Source organism: Perna viridis, chromosome 14 (genome assembly GCF_037379345.1).
Source record: "Perna viridis isolate PV_CMFRI_1.1 ecotype Kerala chromosome 14, ASM3737934v1, whole genome shotgun sequence".
Classification (NCBI taxonomy): domain Eukaryota; kingdom Metazoa; phylum Mollusca; class Bivalvia; order Mytilida; family Mytilidae; genus Perna; species Perna viridis.
Genome location: NC_142458.1, coordinates 5,959,335 through 5,980,425, shown reverse-complemented (window position 1 = coordinate 5,980,425; position 21,091 = coordinate 5,959,335). Strand labels below are relative to the sequence as shown.

The window sequence follows — 21,091 nt, the reverse complement described above, 5'->3', positions numbered from 1 at the left end:
GCTTCGAACAGCTTGGACCCCGTGTAGGTCCAGGTGTCAAAAGACTAGGCCTGAAGCAGCGCTAAGCTTGTTGTTAAAGGTGACTAAATAGTGCCCAGAAACCTAGCCAGGGGCTAGGTGCTCTTTTCACAGAGTGACTGGGATGTGTGCCCCAAGTGGTGCAATGGGGTACCCCTGGAGTGTTACATGCTGGGGTTGTCAGGCTGTAATACGAAAACCTGACCGCAAACCATAGTGGTGCACCGTGTTGGGAAAGATGCCACACGTTAAAGAACCCTGCTGTGGTATTTGATAGGAGTAGAAACCTTTGCGCTCGGCCACAGGAAGCTAAATTGCCTGACCGTACCCATCCCCCCTTTTTCTAGTGGCAATCTAAATTTGTCGACCCTATTATCCTTGTGTCCCATCCCTTTTTTCATTTCATCATCATTCATGTTCATTTTATCATCATTTTCATGTTCATCGCCTGAATATAGCTGAAATATTGCTGCTCGTGCATTAAACCCCGAAATCAATCGATCAATCAATCGAACAGCTTGGTGACACTAACAACATGGATTCTGTAGAGGGTGTCCTAAGAAACTTTAAAAGATCACAATTTTACCAGTTATGTGGATCGGAATCGTTATTTTATTAGTTTGGATTAGATGCACAGCATTGTTACACAAGACTTGTTTGATGATTTTAAAAGAAAAGACTACATCAACAATATATGACGTTATACTTCTGATTTGTTTTACAGGAAATACCACTACATCTACAGCATATGATGTCACTTTACTGATTTGTTTGTTACGGAATATAAAAACACTTGGATCACTATTACCTGCCGTGGCACAGCCATTAACAGGGTTTGATCAACTCCCACAAACTACAGATTCATCTGAGGGGGCTGATCTTGCCAGGATCAAACACTATAGAAATAATATTGCTCACAATAAAGATGCTAAAATAAGCAGAAAGGATTTTGATATGGCTTGGTGGGATTTATGTGAGGTAAAGTGTATATACATAAGATGTTGTTGCATTCTAATGTTTAAATTTGTGTAAATACATGTTTTAAAAACAAAGATTGCAATATTAATAAGATTGACAGTAATTACAGCCATAAAGCAGTGTGAAGCTGCCTTTATGTCCTCATCAGCAATGGCCAGTTCATCATTGATGTCCTCATAATATAACAGACAATACTCAAAAAAGAAAAGGCTGAAATTGATTGCAGCTATGACTTGAACTGTTATGAGACAAGCAGTGTCCCTAACATGATTTTTATTCTGGTGTCTGCTCAATTACTTGAGTAGATATCTGTGATATTGTACCATAATATGCCATACCAACGTGGATGTCTGTGATATTGTATTATGATGTACCGTACCAACATATGGATGTCTGTGATATTATACCATGATATGCCATACCAACATATGAATGTCTGTGATATTGTACCATGATATGCCATACCAACATATGGATGTCTGTGATGTTGTACCATAATATGCCATACCAACATATGGATGTCTGATATTGTATTATGATGTACCATACCAACATATGGATGTCTGTGATATTGTACCATGATATGTCATACCAACATATGGATGTCTGTGATATTGTACCATGATATGCCATACCAACATATGGATGTCTATGGTATTGTATTATGATGTACCATACCAACATATGGATGTCTGTGATATTGTACCATGATATGCCATACCAACATATGGATGTCTGTGATATTGTACCATGATATGCCATACCAACATATGGATGTCTGTGATATTGTATTATGATGTACCATACCAACATATGGATGTCTGATATTGTACCATGATGTACCATACCAACATATGGATGTTTGTGATATTGTACCATGATATGCCATACCAACATGGATGTCTGTGATATTGTACCATGATGTACCATACCAACATATGGATGTCTGTGATATTGTACCATGATGTACCATACCAACATATGGATGTCTGTGATATTGTACCATGATATACCATACCAACATATGGATGTCTGTGATATTGTACCATGATTTACCATACCAACATGGATGTCTGTGATATTGTGTTATGATGTACCATACCAACTTATGAATGTCTGTGATATTGTATTATGATGTACCATACCAACATATGGATGTCTTTGATATTGTACCATGATGTACCATACCAACATATGGATGTCTGTGATATTGTACCATGATGTACCATACCAACATATGGATGTCTGTGTATATTGTACCATGATGTACCATACCAACATGGATGTCTGTGATAGTGTACCATGATGTACCATACCAACAAAAAGAAAGATTTGATTTAATTTGATTGGGTCATGACTTGAAATATTTAGGAAATAGGGGGACTGAGTATTGTTGCATAGGATAGGTTTATTATATTTTGATATCAGTTATTTCCTGCATGTAGTCTGTTTGGTCAAATTACAGTGTTTTTAATTTCACAACAATGATACTAGAAGTTAAAAAAATTAAAATAAAATGAACCCAATTATTTAAGTGTTGGATATTACATTTGTACCTCTTTCTCATTTATACATTTTTTTGGCAAGACTTATGTTTCAAGATGACTACTGGTATTAATTTCTTTTACTCAACCAATCAAATCAAAGTCTACCTCCAGATGGAAAAGATACATGGACATTCCACATTCAGTGTCTACTCACACAACATATCATAAATATTATGGCAAATTACGCTAGATTTTCTTATCGTACATCTGCAGTCATAAAGTTTTTGAAAAATTAATACTATATTCAATTGCAGGCAATCAGAAGACTGGCTGCTGGTATATATCGCCAGGACTGTATTGATTTGAGAGTAGCCTCCCTTGATAGGTTTGATAGAGACGTATATAGGGACATGATAAAGACATTGATAGGTGAGATTATTTTGATTAACATTCTATACCACAGCAAAAAACTCAAACATGTTTAAAATCCAAAAACATTCATTCCACAGCTTTATACCGTGAAGGCCACTAAAGCCAAATAATGTTAGTTACACTCACTTGTGGGAGGTCCCCAGAAGGGTCACTTGTGTGAAAAAATTAGGATTTTTTCTCAATTTTGGCCTCAGTTTGCCCTAAAACCGGAAGTAGTCAATACAGAGGGTCGATGTAGAAATAGTGGTGAGAGACATCATTCTTATTAAGACTCTTAACACAAAATAAAGCATTATAGATTAACTCTGGTCTTTCAAGGGAGGCAAGAAATGAACCCTTAACAAAATTTTCACTTTTTGGGCAGCGGAGACTCATGACCTTTTTTTTCAGCTCTCCAGTCTTTATCCATATTAGATAGCTTCATTTTAAAGCACAGTCATGCTGCTTGCAGTGGAAACAAATTGAGCTTTCCTAAACTAAGATAAACACTGCCAGAACCAATAAAGCGGAATTAGGACCAATCCTGGACAGGTCCGGGTGCAACACAACAAGGGTTAAAGGAATAGAATTAAACTTTTACAGAATCTTTTTATACCCCCCGCAAACAAAATTTTGAGGTATATGTATATACATGTAGATTTCATCCTGTCTGTCAGCAACTATTTTCTAAGCAGCTTGCAGAACTGTTATGAGACTTTGTGGGATGTAATATAGCCTTATGGATATGTACATTCTTTCAGGATTTAAGTTGTTTGGGCAAAAATTTTAGAAATACCGGCTGATGAACTTAGGCATTTTTCAGCCGAACTAGGTCTCATGCTTTGTCTGTGACTCCTAAACGACTTGCAGAATTGTTATGAAGCTTGATGGTGTGTTAAATTACTATTTTAGGATGTGCATATTGTCAGGGACTTATGTTTACGGTAAATTTGCAGTTATATTCTGTTATTGAGTTGTCAACAACATTTGTTTTAGAATGGCAGCAAAATTGTGTGCCAAAAGTTCTCAGTCTATCCCCATAAAGATTAAGTCCAATCAGAACCATGTGTCTACATTAGCCCCAAATGTGCAGGGTTCTACAGGCTACAGGGGTATTAGTTTCAAAAGGTGCAATGTCTAGTTTAATTTTCCCATTGTGTATTTTCCTATTTTAGATTTTGATCCAAATCAATATGGGGATCTCACATAGAAAGTTAGCAAAGCTCAGGTTTATTTGTATGAGAATATTAATTTATAAATTTATTTTAATTAAACCCCCTGCATAGGAAGTTTGGGGGGGGGTAATATAGGAATCACACTGTCTGTACACCTGTCTGTCCTCATTTCTTGTAAATGCTAAACTTCTGCTAAACTGCTTGAGGGATTTTGATGAATTTTTTTTAGGAAGGTTGGCTACCATATGTAGATGTGCACGAAGGAGTAGTTACTATCAGAGGATTTCAAAGGGAGATAATCCAAATTAAGCATTTTACCTCGTAAGTGCAAATCCTCCTAAACTGCTCAAGAGCTTTTGAAGAAGTTGTATAGGAAGTTTAAATAGCATATGTAAATGTGCAAGAAGGAATATAGACTGTCCGAGAACTCCAAGGAGAAATAATCAAAATTAAGGGTTTTAAAACCTCGCCAGTGCAACTCCTCTTAAACCACATAAGGGAATTCGCTGAAAATTAAAAGGAACGTTGGGTATGATGTTTAGATTTGCATGAAGGAAGACAATTACTGTCAAAGGAGATAAGGGGAGATAATTTGAATAAAGAGTTTTACATGTTCAAACATCGTAAGCAAAACTCCTCCTAAACCTCACAAGGGATTTAGATAAAGTTTTTCAGGAAGTTGGATATCATATGTATATGCGCATGAAGGCAATTACTGTCACAAGACTCCAAGGGGAAATAATTCAAATTAAGGGTTTTACATGTTCAAACATCGTAAGCACAACTCCTCCTAAACCTCACAAGGGATTTAGATAAAGTTTTTCATGAAGGTTGGATATCATATGTAGATGCGCATGAAGGCAATTACTGTCACAAGACTCCAAGGGGAAATAATTCAAATTAAGGGTTTTACATGTTCAAACATCATAAGCAAAACTCCTCCTAAACCTCACAAGGGATTTAGATCAAATTTTACAGAAAGGTTGGATATCATACAAAAATGTGCATGAAGAAATACTGTTACTGTTGGATAATAAAAGGAAATAATTCAACAAGCATTTTTTCATTTGAAGTGGGTGTACTTTCTCAGTGAGGTTCCTCACAGTATATTTAGTTTATTGTGTTATTATTGTTTAACACCTATAAAATGTAAACAAACATTAATCAATTATATTCACTTGTTACTCTCTATTTCATTTGCCATGATTTGGTTCATAGATGAAGAGGTAGACAAGATACACACAGATCTTTCAACAACACTTGCAGATTATTCATCGAAACTTGAAGAACAAACTAAGGTAATTCATGGTCGTTCAATACTCTACCAAGGAGCCCTCAAGGTTATGTCATGGAAATATATATAAAATGATAGGTATTTTCAATTTTGATCCTGATAATATCATGTGGAATGTCTCGACGAGTTCATGATATTGTCTGAATAATATTGAAAGTAATTATTATTCTATTTATCACTATTGTTTATTTATTTAAGTATACATTTAATTTTAGACTACTTTGTCATGCAAAGAATGCAAATACATATTTTTTGGCGCGTGCATGGATATATATATATATATATATTTAAATCCTTGGTGTGTATCATTTTAATTTAAATCTGTACAGAAGATCTGACGATGTTACAATCGCGCCAAATGTTTTGATAGAAATTATTTTACCCCAAGCAATGAAGTTGCTAAGAATATAATGTTTTTGACCTGTCCGTCAGTCCGTCCGTCAGTCCATCAGTCCACCTTCAGTTTTCCGGACTTTTTTTCTAAACGCTTGCAGATATTGACATGATTTTTGATAAACAAGTTCACCATAATAAGTTACAGTTTAAAGTTTAAAGTTTATAAGTTTAAACTTTTGTTCCCCTCTGATGATTTTTACCGAAATTATGGGCCTTGCACTTAGCAAAATTCACAGAAAAAAGCATTTTCCAGATTTTTTTTTCCAAATGCTTGCAGATACTGACATGATTTTTTGGTATATAAATTCACCATGACAATTTACAGGTTAAATGTAATTTTTGTTTTGCTCTGGTAATTTTTATTGAAATTATGGGCCTTGAACTTAACAAAATTCACAGAAATAGCAGTTTTCCAGACTTTTTTCTAAACGCTTGCAGATATTGACATGATTTTCAGTATGTAAATTCACCATGATAAGTTACAGGACAAGGCTGTAGTTGGTTCTGCTCCATTGATTTTTTCCAAAATTACATGCCTTGAACTTAGTTAAATTCACAGAAATAACCATTTTCTCGCTTTTTTTATCTAAACGCTTACATATTATGACATGATTTTTGGTACTGTATTCTTTTGTGTATACCACACACTTTTTTTCAACTTTTTCTTTACTCCAGAAGAGGGATGCCTGGTATACACCAAAACAAAGAGTTTCTAGATTTTTTTTTCTAGAGACATAATTTTCAGGTCCATAATTTTCAGGAATCAGAACCGAAGTCGTCAACTAAAGACAACATCAAGCCATTGTATTTTTGAGAACAGTTTTATCCATCAATGCCTTTCCTTGCATTTCACAGTTTGTACGAAAAACCAAGACTAGCTTCTTATTGTTCTCTCAAATCAAGTCGTCTAATTATAACTTCTTCACCTCTGTGCGATAGATTGTTAAATACACAACCCTGGGAGTGCCAACCTGTCCTCAGGCCTATTGTCATTTAATTATCAAATAACAAAAAATCAATTTAAAAGGTGAAACAATTATTGCTAATCCTTTAATCAGCTTGATGAACTGTTTCCAGATGTCAGATATCAATACACAACTTGGCAAATTAAAACATCTTTTTATAAACAGTCGGACTTGACGCCATTGTTTCAGTGATTTGTATTCGAACAGGAAATGTAAACATTTCAGCCAACTCAGATCCAATACATTACTATTTATAAACTATAAATGGCTTGCAAACGCAGGAAAACATAGAAAATACTTTTATTTTAAAGATTAATGATGAAAAGATACGCATTTTGGGGAATTTACCGGGATCCTTTCCTCTCAATGTTGTCTTCTGCTGGTGATTTTTCCTTTCTTCCCAGTGCGTGTTAACACGGAAACTAACTTTTTTTGCCGATCTCCCTTGCCAAGAAGGTGGTGCACGGAATACACAGATGCGTGTAGTACATGGAAGAATACAGTATATAAATTCACCATGATAAGTTATAGGTCAAGTGTACGTTTTGTTCCGCTACAATGATATTTACTTTGGATTAACTAAAACTCAAAGAAACCACAGTCTGGAGTTATAAACTACCATTCTGAGTAACAGAAGTTAGTTAGAAGATAAAGGTCTAAAACCTAAAAAATTTGTTAGCTCATTTGGCCAAAATTACTGGACTGACAGGTTTTAAACTTGACATGATTGTTCCTTAGGGTGTTCTGCACAAAATGATCGTTGGGATTTTTGATTGATGAAAAAACATGGCCGCTGTTACTGAAAATAGAACATAGGGGTCAGATTGCAGTTCTGAGAAAATAACTGAAAAACCGTTGCCTTTATCAAATTTCTGGCAAGTGTAATATTGTTCAGCATCATGAGATGGACCCATGCCAAAATTTTCGAAACGTTTGATCAACTGATGTAGGAGTTACGGCCCCTGAAAAGTTTTTTTTTGCATTTTTCGCATGTGCAACTTTGAAAATGTTCTTCTCAAAATCCATTGCACAGAATTCAATGAGAGTTGGCAATTTTGTTCCTTAAGGTATCCCACACAAAAGGACCGTTGGGGTTGTTGATTCATGAAGAAAATGGCCTCCGTTACAAAAAATAGAACATAGGTGTCAGATGGCAGTTTTTTGCAAATAACTCAAAAACCGTTGACTTGAGCAAATTTCTGGCATAGATAATATTGTTCAGCATCGTGAGACAGACCTATTCCAAAATTTTAAAACGATTGGTCAACTGATGTAGGAGTTACAGCCCCTGAATCAGTTTTTATAGCTCACCTGGCCAAAGGCCATGTAAGCAATTGCCATCACTTGGCGTCCGTCGTTGTCGTTAACAATTATACAAAACTCTTCTCCTCTGAAATTACTTGACTAATTGAAACCAAACTTAGTATGAATGTTCCTTGGGGTATCCTGCATAGAACTGACATAGGGATTTTTGATTTGTCAAAAAACATGGCCGCCATTACTAAAAATAGAACATAGGAGTCAGACAGTAGTTTTTCACATATATATCTCCTAAACTGTTAGGTTTAGCTGAATTCGACATGGATAAAAGTGTTCAGCATGATGAGATCTATCTCTGGTCAAATTTCGGTTTTAATCCGTTAAGCCATGTTGGAGTTATTGCCTTTTTCAACTATTTTTGTTATTTTTAATGTTCTTTCCAAATTCTTCTCCTCTGACACTACTTGACCAATTGAAACCAAACTTAGTATGAATGTTTCTTGGGGTATCCTGCATAGAACTGATGTGGGGATTTTTGATTCATCTGAAGACATTGCTGCCATTACTAAATATATAGGGGTCAGACAATAATTTTTCACATATATCTCCTAAACCATTAGGATTATCCAAATTCTTTCAATAGCTGAAATGATCCATATTATTAGGACTTTTTGTTTAATTTATTGCCATTGGAAGGCAAAATTCAAGGTGAGCGATTCAGGCTCCTGGGAGCCTCTTGTTTTGCATTTTTCGCATGTGCAACTTTGAAAATCTTCTCAAAATCTATTGCACAGAATTCAATGAAAGTTAGCATTTATGTTCCTTAGGGTATTCCACACAAAGTGACCATTGGGAATGTTGATTCATGAAAAAACATGGCTGCTATTACTAAAAATAGAACATAGGGGTCCAGATGGCAGTTTTTTGCAAAATCTGGAATGGGGAGAAATCATATTTCACCGCTAGAATATTTTATCGTATTGATATGAAGTTGTATCTCAAGGACATGTATTCTAATAAATAATAAACAAATAAGATACGTTAAATACTGTAATTCCATTTTCTATACTTGCAAATGAATAAGTACATGTATAATAAGTAACTTTAATTGAATACAGTAAGTGATCAGATTGTCATTGAGATCTTGTTTAAAAATCTCCATTTTGCCACCTAGATTATGCCTTGAGGTCATGAAAATGCTATGAAAAGCATTTCTTGTATTTGACAGTTTAGTTGATTTTAACTTAGCCTGTCTCATTCCTCAAGTTTTTCAAATAAGCAAACGGTTAACCAGGTGAGCGATTCAGGCTCTCTTGAGCCTCTAGTTATCAGGGTCCTTCTACATGTATTTCTCTTACGAAAAATATCACTTTAGCATCAAACATGGGGATGCAAATTTACAAACAAAACAAACTTTAATTTGTCCTGTTTTTTGTGTTCTAAACAGTGCACCTTGTCAACTGTAATGAATTACATACATTAGTTGCATGTATAGAGTAGCTATTTTAGCAGAATAAGGTTGATGGTTTCAATTTTTAAAACAGATATTGTCTGCTTAATTTGGACAAAAAGTTGAATGTTAAAATGGGGTTTGTGTATCACATACTTTAGCTGTTTGTTTATTTTAGAAATTCTCTCTGTTATTCCTCCACTCAATACAGAAAGGAGCTTCATTGCTACTACCATGTCCATCAGTCCGTCCGTCTGTTTGTTACACTTTTTGGAACAGATTTCTCAGCTTCTACGGGAGGGAATGCTTATATATTTGGTATATTGCTTTCTCATGATGACTGTACTGTTTCTCCCCTTTGCAGGTTCATTGCTCGTCTACTTCCTGTTAACCAATCGACTTTGTAGTTTTTAAGGTGTTGCATAATGGAAATATTTGTAAACCATTTTTCAGTTTCTAGTGGAGGGAATGCTTCGATAAATGGCACATTGCTTCTGTATGATGACTTATAATATGCCTCCCTTTGCCAGCTTTGACTCAGATGGTTGAGTTGGGGTATTGTACGTTGTCTCCCTTTCCCATCTTTGACTGAGATGGTTGAGTGGGGGTACTGTACGTTAGCTCCCTTCCCAGCTTTGACTGAGATGGTTGAGTGGGAGTATTGTACGTTGTCTCCCTTTCCCAGCTTTGAATGAGATGGTTGAGTGGAGGTATTGTACGTTGTCTTCCATTTCCAGCTTTGACTGAGATTGTTGAGTGGGGGTATTGTACCTTGTCTGCCTTTCCCAGCTTTGAATTAGATGGTTGAGTGGGAATATTGTACGTTGTCTCCCTTTCCCAGCTTTGACTGAGATGGTTGAGTGGGGGTACTGTACAATGTCTCCCATTTCCAGCTTTGAATGAGATGGTTAAGTTGGGGTATTGTACATTGTCTCCCTTTCCCAGCTTTGAATGAGATGGTTGAGTGGGAGTATTGTACTTTGTCTCCCTTTCCCAGCTTTGAATGAGATGGTTGAGTGGTAGTATTGTACGTTGTCTCCCTTTCCCAGCTTTGAATGAAATGGTTGAGTGGGGGTATTGTACATTGTCTCCCTTTCCCAGCTTTGACTGAGATGGTTGAGTGGTAGTATTGTACTTTGTCTTCCTTTCCCAGCTTTGACTGAGATGGTTGAGTGGTAGTATTGTACTTTGTCTCCCTTTCCCAGTTTTGAATGAGATGGTAGTGTGGTAGTATTGTACGTTGTCTCCCTTTCCCAGCCTTGATTGAGATGGTTGAGTGGGGTATTGTATGTTGTCTCCCTTTTCAAGCTTTGACTGAGATGGTTGAGTGGGGGTATTGTACGTTTTCTCCCATTTCCAACTTTGACTGAGATGGTTGTGTGGGGGTACTGTACAATGTCTCTCATTTCCAGCTTTGAATGAGATGGTTAAGTTGGGGTATTGTACATTGTCTCCCTTTCCCAGCTTTGAATGAGATGGTTGAGTGGGAGTATTGTACTTTGTCTCCCTTTCCCAGCTTTGAATGAGATGGTTGAGTGGTAGTATTGTACGTTGTCTCCCTTTCCCAGCTTTGAATGAAATGGTTGAGTGGGGGTATTGTACATTGTCTTCCTTTCCCAGCTTTGACTGAGATGGTTGAGTGATGGTATTGTACGTTTTCTCCCATTTCCAACTTTGACTGAGATGGTTGTGTGGGGGTATTGCACCTTGTCTGCCTTTCGCAGCTTTGACTGAGATGGTTTAGTGGGGTATTGTACGTTGTCTCCTTTATCCAGCTTTGACTGAGATGGTTGAGTGGGGGTATTGTATGTTGTTTCTCTTTCCCAGTTTTGACTTAAATGGTTGAGTGGGGTATTCGTAACATGACGTGGTGTGTAATTTATTTTTTTATTTTGCAGAAAAATGAAGAGAATGCAGCATCTACAAGCAGACTAGAAAAAAAGATGGGTAAGACTCTTGATCATGATTTGCTAATAAAGTTACACATATATGGACAATAAAGACACAAAGAACATAAAGTAACACATACATAGATAATAGAGACACAAAAGAACATGAAGTAACACATACAAAGATAATAGAGACACAAAGTACATGAAGTAACACAAACATAGACGATAGAGACACAAAGGACATGAAGTAACACTTACAAAGATAATAGAGACACAAAGTACATGAAGTAACATATAGAAACAAATAGAAACCAAGGGAGACACAAAGTACATGAAGTAACACATACAAGATAATAGAAATAATACGGACACAAAGATTATAAAGTAACACATACACAATAGAGACACAAAAGACATGAAGTAACATACACATAGACAATAGGGAAACAAAGAACATAAAGTTACACATACATAGACAGAGACACATTTATAGACAATATAGACACAAAGAACATAAAGTAACACATACAAAGACAATAGAGGCACAAACAACAGAAAGTAACACATACATAGACAATAGAGGCACAAAAGACTGAACATGAAGTAACACATACAAAAACAATAGAGACACACAGAAAATGAAGTTACACACAACAAAGACAATAGAGACACATAGGACATGAAATAACACATACATAAACAATATGGACACAAAGAACATGAAGTATCACATAGAAACCAAGGGAGACAGAAAGTATATAAAGTAACACGTACAAAGATAATAGAGACACAAAGGACATGAAGTAACACATACAGAAATAATACGGACACAAAGATTATGAAGTAACACATACACCAATAGACACAAAAGACATGAAGTAACATACACATAGACAATAGGGACACAAAGAACATGAAGTTGCACATACATAGAGACACAAAAGAACATGAAGTAGCACATATATAGACAAAGACAATAGAGACACAAGGAACATGAAGTAACACATACATAGACAGTAGGGACACGAAAGAACATGAAGTAACACATTTATAGACAATATAGACACAAAGGACATGAAGTAACACAAACATAGACAATAGAGACACAAAGAACATAAAGTAACACATACATAGACAATAGAGACACAAAGAATATGAAGTAACACATTTATAGACAATATAGACACAGAGGACATGAAGTAACACATACATAAACAATAAGGGCACAAAGGACATGAAGTAATACATATATAGACAATAGAGACACAAAGGACATGAAGCAATACATACGTAGACGATAGGGACAAAAATGACATGAAATAACACATACAAAAACAATAGACACACAAAGAACATAAAGTAACACATACAAAGACAATAGAGACACAAAGAACATAAAGTAACACATACAAAGACAATCGAGACTCCAAGAACATGAAGTAACACATAGAAACCAAGAGAAATGAGTACACCATTGTACTTTAAAAACATTGACCTTTGTTTTTTTTTATAATTCGGGTCACCATTCCCTACCGTTCTAGATCAGAAGGGGTAATTATTTGCCAAAAATCCTCATAAATTACCTGGACTATTGTATCTAATTTTACAAAATGCAGTATGTTGCAAGAACAGCATATGTAGTTGTACATATTACCAGGAAATTTTGATCTCCCTTATTTTTCTTACCTTGTCAGTGCAACTTCTCTATAACTTCTAATCCCAAATCTTGTGAAATGTGGTGTGTAACAAGAACATCATATGTAGTTGTGCATATCACCTCAAAATTTTTATTCCCCAATTTTTGTAGGAGCTATGCCCCTTTGAACTAAGAAATTTGTCATAATTCATGAATTACCTTGTCAGTGCAACTCCTCTGAAATTTTGTACTAAATTTTACGAAATGTGGTATGTAGTAAGAACATTATATTTTATTTTGCATTTTGCTAGAAAATTTTGATCCCTTTATTTTTGTAGGAATTATTCTCCTTTGAAATTAGAAATTTGTCAAAAATCCCCTTAGCATTAACTGTCAAGAACCACAAGAAAATAAAACTATGAAATCACAGACACTCTTTGGTAAGATTTGAATGTTCTTTATCTCCGTTTGGTCATCACAGAACTTAAAACTTTATCATTGGATGTTTGAGATATCTCAGTTTTGCATTCCTGTGCTTGTTAGATTCTTAATATCTTAATCTTAAAATCACTTGCTGTGTTTTTGCAAGACATGTGACTTTGATCACTGTCCATATAGTAGAACATGATTTTTATTTTTACTTTCAGATGAACTAGACAGTAGTGTTCCTAGGCATATGAAAGGTAGGAGAAAAGTATGGGACTGAATAAATCAAATTCAGTGTGAGGAAATTGAAGGTTTATACAAACAACAATCATCATAATAATCTGTAAGAGGAAGAAGTTGAATAAATCAATATTTAAAAAAAAAATTTAAAAGGCCTGTTTCAGTTTTACAACAAGGATTTATTTTCTTGATAATTTGACATAATAACATTTTGTGGTGATAGAAACTAATATAAAGAAATTTTCCTTTTATATGCCAGTCAGACTGAAATTAGTCTCCCTGCTTCTTAGGTCAAAGGTTGAATTGACTTCATCCTCTAGAAATAAGAAGCAAAGAAATATAGACAATAGTACTAATGGATAAAATTGAAACAACAGGGACAAAACAATACTGAGACAACAGGGACAAAACAATACTGAACCAAAAGGGATAAAGACAATACGGAGACAACAGGAACAGAGACAATACTGAAAAAACAGTGACAAAACAATACTGAGACAACAGAGACAAAACAATACTGAGACAATAGGACAGAGATAATACTGAGACAACACAGACAAAACAATACTGAGACAACAGGGATAGAGATAATACTGAGACACCATGGACAAGACAATACTTAGACAACAAAAACAGCGACACACCGAGACAACAGGTACAGAGACAATACTGAGACAACAGAAAAAGAGTCAATATTCAGACAAGGAGAACATATTTAATAATGACACAACACAAAGAGAGACAAAGCTGAGACAACAGGGAGAATACTAATACAACAGCAAAAGAGTCAATGCTGAGACAACATAAACAGTTCAATACTAATACAACAAGAATAGAAACAATATTAAGACAACAGGTTAAGAGATGATACTGAGACCAGAGTAAAAAAAAACAATTTAAAAACAACAGGAATAGAGACAACAACTAGATAACAGGGACAGTCAAAACTTACACAATGACAACAGGGACAGTCAAAACTTACACAACCGGGACAGAGACAATACTGAGACAAAAAGAAAAGACACAATACTGAGACAACATGAACAAAGTCATTATTGAGATAACAGAGGCAATACTGAAATAACAGGGATGAAGAAATTACTGAGACAACTGGGACAGAAACAATACTGAGACAAACAGAACAGAAGCAATAGAAAGACAAACAGAACAGAGGCAATACTGAGACATCAGGGACGGAAGCTATATTGAGACAAAAGGGACAGAGACAATACAAAGAAAACATAAACAGAGGCAATACTGAGACAACAAGAACAAAGACAACAGGATAAGAAATACTGAGGCTTAAGTAAAAGTAAATTCTAAGACAACAGGGACAGAGATAACACTTTGCCAACAGAACAGAAACAACACTTAGCCATCAGAAACAGAGATGATGCTGAGACATCAAGAACAGAGACAATGCAGAGACATCAAGAACAGAGACAATACTGAGGCAACAGGGACAGGGACAATTCTGATTCGACAGTAACAGAAACAATGCTGACACAACAGGGACAGTCGATAGGGACAGGGCAGAGACAATGCTGAGGACACAATTCTAAGATATCTTAGACAACAGGAACAGAGACAATACTGAAATATTTGAGATAGACTCTTACAGACACAATTCTAAGATATCTTAGACAAAAGGAACAGAGACAATACTGAAATATTTGCGATAGACTCTTACAGACACAATTCTAAGATATCTTAGACAAAAGGAACAGAGACAATACTGAGATGACAGGAAAAAAGACCATACTCAAACAACAGATACAGAGATAAATCTAAGACAAAAGAAAAATAATATACTGAGACAATAGGATAGAAGACAATGCCAAGGCAATAGGGAAAGAGAGTATACTGAGACAATATATAAAAAAAACGAAAATGAGACTACAGGAGCAGAGACAACATTAAGACAACACTAACACGACAAGGGAAAATAATATATTGAAATCACATATCTGGAGACAATGCTAAGACGATAGGGTAAGAGAAAATACTGAGACAACAAGAACGGAGACAGTGCTAAGACATCAGAAACAGAGACAGTACTAAGGTCACATTAACAAATGCAACACTGACAACAGGAATGGGAACAATTCTGAGACAGCTTGAATAAGACAATATTGAGACAACAGTGTGAGAAATTATACTGAGACAATTAGTACAGAATCAAAACTGAGACAGCAGTAACATACCTTTAGCTGAGACGCCAGATATATAGGCAATATTGAGACAACAGGAATGGGATCAATTCTGAGATATCTGAAGTAGTGAGAATACCGAGTCAACTAGAACAAAGACCATATTGACACAACAGGTAAGACATTATAGTGAGACGACTCATAAAGAACAAAATTGAGACAACAGTAGCAGATTTTAAACTGAGATGCCAGATTCAGAAGCAAAAACTGAAACAACAGGGTAAAATAATATACTAAGACAACAAATACAGAAACAATACTCAGACAAAAAGAACATGGGTATCAATGGGACAACAAAATCAGAGACAATACTGAGATAACAGGAACAGAGAAAATACAAAGACAAAAATGAGACAATAGGAATAGGGACAATACTGAGACAATATGAACAGAGACAATACAAAGACAACAGGAACAGAGACAATACTGTGACAACAGGAACAGAGAAATACTGTGACAACAATAACAGAGACAATACTAAGACAATGGGAACAGAGACTATACTGAGACAATAGGAACAGAGACAATACTAAGACCACAAGAACATAAGTTATACTGAGACAATAGGTACAGAGACAATACTGAGACAACTGGAACCGAGACAATACTAAGACAACAGGAACATGGGTTATAATGAGACAACTGGAACAGAGACAATACTGAGACAACATGAAAAGAAACAATATGAACGGACACAAATACTGAGACAACAGGAACAGAGACAATATTGAGACAACAAGAACAATGGTAGTAATGAGACAACAGGAGCAGAGACAATATTGAGACAAGAACAATGGTAGTAATGAGACAACAGGAACAGAGACAATACTTAGACAACAAGAAAATGGTAGTAATGAGACAACAGGAACAGAATATATACTGAGACAACAGGAACAGAGACAATTCAAAGACAACAGGAACTGAGACAATAAGAACAGAGACAATACTGAGACAACAGGAACAGAGACAATACTGACCCAACAGGAACAGAGACAATAAGAACAGACAAACTGAGACAATACAAAGACAACAAAGACAAAGGTTGTAATGAGACAACAGGAATAGAGACAATAATGAAACAACTGGAACAGAGACAATATGAAGAGACAAACTGAGGCAATAGGAACAGAGACAATACATAGACAACAAGAACATAGGTAGTAATGAGACATCAGGAACAGATACAATACTAAGACAACTGGAATAGAGACAATACAAAGACAACAGGAACAGATACAATACTAAGACAACTGGAACAGAGAAATACTGTGACAACAATAACAGAGACAATACTGAGACAACAGGAACAGAGACAATACAAAGACAACAAGGACAAAGGTAGTAATGAGACAACAGGAACAGATACAATACTAAGACAACTGGAACAGAGAAATACTGTGACAACAATAACAGAGACAATACTGAGACAACAGGAACAGAGACAATACTGTGACAATAGAAACAGAGACAATACTGACCCAACAGGAACAGAGACAATACTGACACAACAGGGACAGAGACAATACAAAGACAACTGAAACACGGACAATACTGAGACAATAGGAGCAGAAAAAATTTGAACAGACACAAATACTGAGACAACAGGAACAGAGACAATACAAAGGTAATATGAACAGGAACAATACTTTTTGCCATGGATACAGCATAAAAAATACCCATCTTTGTCTATGGCAGGCCAAAGTGGACAAAAATCAATATTTTGTGATATTAGAAAATATTTTTTTAATATTACAAAATCATTTTTTTTTAATATTAGAAATTAATTTTATAATATTAAAAATTCATTTTCTAATATTAGAAATTCCTGATTTAGTAATATTACAAAATATCACACATTTAGTAAATCTGACAAATTGAATTTGTGATATTAGGAAATGAATTTGTAATATTAGAAAATTAATTTGTAATATTAGAAAATTAATTTGTAAAATTAAAAAATCACTTGCAATATTACAAAATCAGTCACATTTTTTAATATGACAAAATCATTTTCTAATATTAAAAAGTCATTTTTTAATATTAGAAATTCAATTAAATTTTTAATGTTGAAAAAGGTGTTGTGATATTAGAAATCCAATTTGTTGTATTAAAAAAATTAATTTGTAATATTAAAAAAACATTTTTTTAATATTAGAAAACACTTATTTTTGTCCACGTTGGCTTGCCATACTTGCCCTTACTATTCAGTTTTCAACTTAAATTGTAGTGTCATTCTGCTAAACATTTTATTATTTTTGATACACAAATAATTAAGCATATTTTTTTTTATTACAGAAAAATATCAGAGTTACATTGAACAATGGCAGGAAGATGAAGTAACATTTACTGTTACCAGGGCAACAGAACAAGTGACCAAATTGATAAAAGAAAATGGTGTGGTTCTTGTTACTGGAAGTTCTGGATCAGGAAAATCCTCAATTATACACCATGTAGCACTTGAATTACAATCAAAGGAGAAATATGATGTTATCCCAATGGTATCCTCTCCTGCTGATATTGTACAATACAGAGACTTAAAACGAAATCAAGTTTTTGTCATAGATGATTTTTGTGGGAAGAATTTTATTAATGAACAAGACTTACAAACATGGAAAGAACAGGCGGACAAAATTGAGCAATTATTTCTTTCTGAAAATAAAAACCGAAAAGATGCAAAATCAGATAAAAAAGGGGGAACTTATGGACGAATGATAATTCTTATTTCTTGTCGTTTGCAAATATCAAAGGATGAAAAATTCGAGTCAATGAAGATATTCAACAAACAATCAGTAGACTTACAATCCAAGAATTTTTGCTTACTGCCTAAAGAAAGACATAATATGATCAGCAAGTACACAACTCTATCGGAATATGTTTTGTGGAAAATGGATGAAATGGACAAGTGCTTCTTTTTTCCATTGCTGTGTAAAATGTCGAAGGGAAAACAAGTAAAGCAGTTGACTGAACTTTTCTCATCTCCTGTTGATAGTATAAAGAATGAAATCAAAGACATGATAGAATATAAACATGAAGATAAACGTTATGAGTTCTGTGTCTTGGTGTTATGTGTATTGTTTCCTAATGAATTAGATGAAGCCTATATGAATCCAAGAACAACTCCACAAAATGTTAAAGTGAAAGTAACAAAAATAGTGGCTAATTTTAGAATCAATCTAAAAATAGAACTGGAAAGAAAACAACTTGTGGACACCTTCAATAGACTTGATGGAACATATATCAAGAAAACAGGATCAGTCTACAGTATAGCCCATGATAAACTGTATGATATGATTGCTGTAACTTGTGGTCAAAAACTTGTAGAACTTTTCATTGAATATTCACCTTCATCATTCATAGCAGAAAGATTCAAACTTAAATCAGGTCATAATCTAGAACAAGATGATTCCTTCCTGTATTTATCTGATGATACTGAGATTGTTTACTTTGACAGAATATTCAGAGATCTCAAAGAACAAGATGGGAAGTCCTTCTTTTATAATCAACAGTTGAAAGATGAAAGATATAAAGACAAAGTGATGGGATATATAAAGGAACACACAGATTCATGTAAACAATTATTCCTTGAGTTGGATGATAAAGGTCTTATAGATAAAAATGGGTATGGTACTATTGGTATTGATTACACTAGTACACCAATGATTGAAGCCTCAAAGATTGGTTTTTATGAATTAGTTAAATATCTCATTTCTATAAAATGTAATGTAAACAAAGCAGATAGTTCTAAATTGTCACCTTGGTTCTATTGTTATAAGAATGGTCATGTAAATATTGTAGAACTGTTAATAACAAATGGTGGAAACATTCAAGATATTTTGTGTGAGGCATGTTACCGTGGTGATATTGATAAAGTGAGAATGTGTCTAGAGAGAAATGTTGATGTGTCACAGTGTAAAAGTGATTGGGAGGGACAGACTCCACTGTATGGTGCATGTGTGGGGGGTCATATTGACATTGTGAGATTGTTGTTAGATAGAAATGTTGATGTGTCACAGTGTAATAGTGGTAGGTGGGGAGAGACTCCACTGTATGGTGCATGTGTGGAGGGTCATATTGACATTGTGAGATTGTTGTTAGATAGAAATGTAGATGTGTCACAGTGTAATAGTAGTGAGTGGGGAGAGACTCCACTGTATGGTGCATGTGAGGGGGGTCATATTGACATTGTGAGATTATTGTTAGATAGAAATGTTGATGTGTCACAGTATAATAGTGGTGAGTGGGGAGAGACTCCACTGTATGGTGCATGTGTGGAGGGTCATATGGACATTGTGAGATTGTTGTTACAGAATAATGCTGACCCCACACAGAGAACCAGGTGGGGTTACACACCTTTAGATTTACCATGGAATAATGAATCAATGGAACAACTTTTAAGGAGTTACATTAAACATTGATATTCATTCTTTATGTCAATAATCTGCACATGATTTATTTTTTATGACCTTTTATTTCTTTTATTTTAAGAATTTAATATCACTTGTGGGGTCTTGTTTTAATCAACTTTTTATGCTGAATCAGAAAATATACTTATTTTTATAATTTGTGAGAAAAAGTTGTTTTTCAAAATTTTCTAGAATGTTCTGTACAATGGAGGGTTTTGTATTTTGAGTTGATCTTGGTGATTTATTTTTATATTTTAAGTTTTTGACCCATGTTGTGGGGTCTTGTTTTACTCGATTCATTGTACTGAATCAAATAAAAGTAATTATTTTTAGATTTGGTGAAAAAAATTGTTTTTCTAAATTTTCTAGAATGTTCTGTACAGTTGTTGTTATGTGTTTTGAGTTGATTTTAGTGATTTATTTTTATATTTAAAGATTTTGACCCATGTTGTGGGGTCTTGTTTTACTCGACTCATTGCACTGAATCAGATAAAAGTAATTATTTTTAGATTTGGTGAAAAAAGTTGTTTTTCAAAATTTTCCCTGCTTTAAATATCACAAAAATTAATATGCAGTCATCTTTGACGACAGTTTATAATTTTTGTATTCAACATTTGACATGACTTGTGGCATCTTGTTTTATTCTTGTTTTATTCAATTTTTCATTCTGAATCAGAAAATTTTATTATTTTTTATGTTTGGTGGAAAAAAGTTTTTTTTCAAATTTTCTAGAATGATACAGAGAATAGATGTTTTTATGTTTTTAAGTTTTGTTCCCTGATTTATTTTTACATTTTTAGTTTTTAACTTCCTGTTGTGGGGTCTTGTTTCGTTTTGATTTTTTTAACTC

General features: G+C 34.6%; 1 protein-coding gene across 10 annotated transcripts in view; it reads left to right on the top strand.

Moving 5' to 3' along the window:
- The window catches only part of LOC148597913 (uncharacterized), a 47,180-nt gene extending 26,397 nt beyond the window's left edge, over positions 1–20,783 (top strand). For all 10 annotated transcript variants that reach the window (XM_088562488.1, XM_088562484.1, XM_088562482.1 and 7 more), the window contains 6 exons: positions 743–996; positions 2,798–2,912; positions 5,288–5,367; positions 11,333–11,381; positions 13,610–13,645; positions 18,134–20,783. In XM_088562488.1, the coding sequence (XP_088418614.1) occupies positions 743–996; positions 2,798–2,912; positions 5,288–5,367; positions 11,333–11,381; positions 13,610–13,645; positions 18,134–20,253 (2,654 nt within the window). In that variant the 3' untranslated portion in view covers positions 20,254–20,783. The remainder of the gene's footprint in view (positions 1–742; positions 997–2,797; positions 2,913–5,287; positions 5,368–11,332; positions 11,382–13,609; positions 13,646–18,133) is intronic.
- Positions 20,784–21,091: the final 308 nt, after the last annotated feature.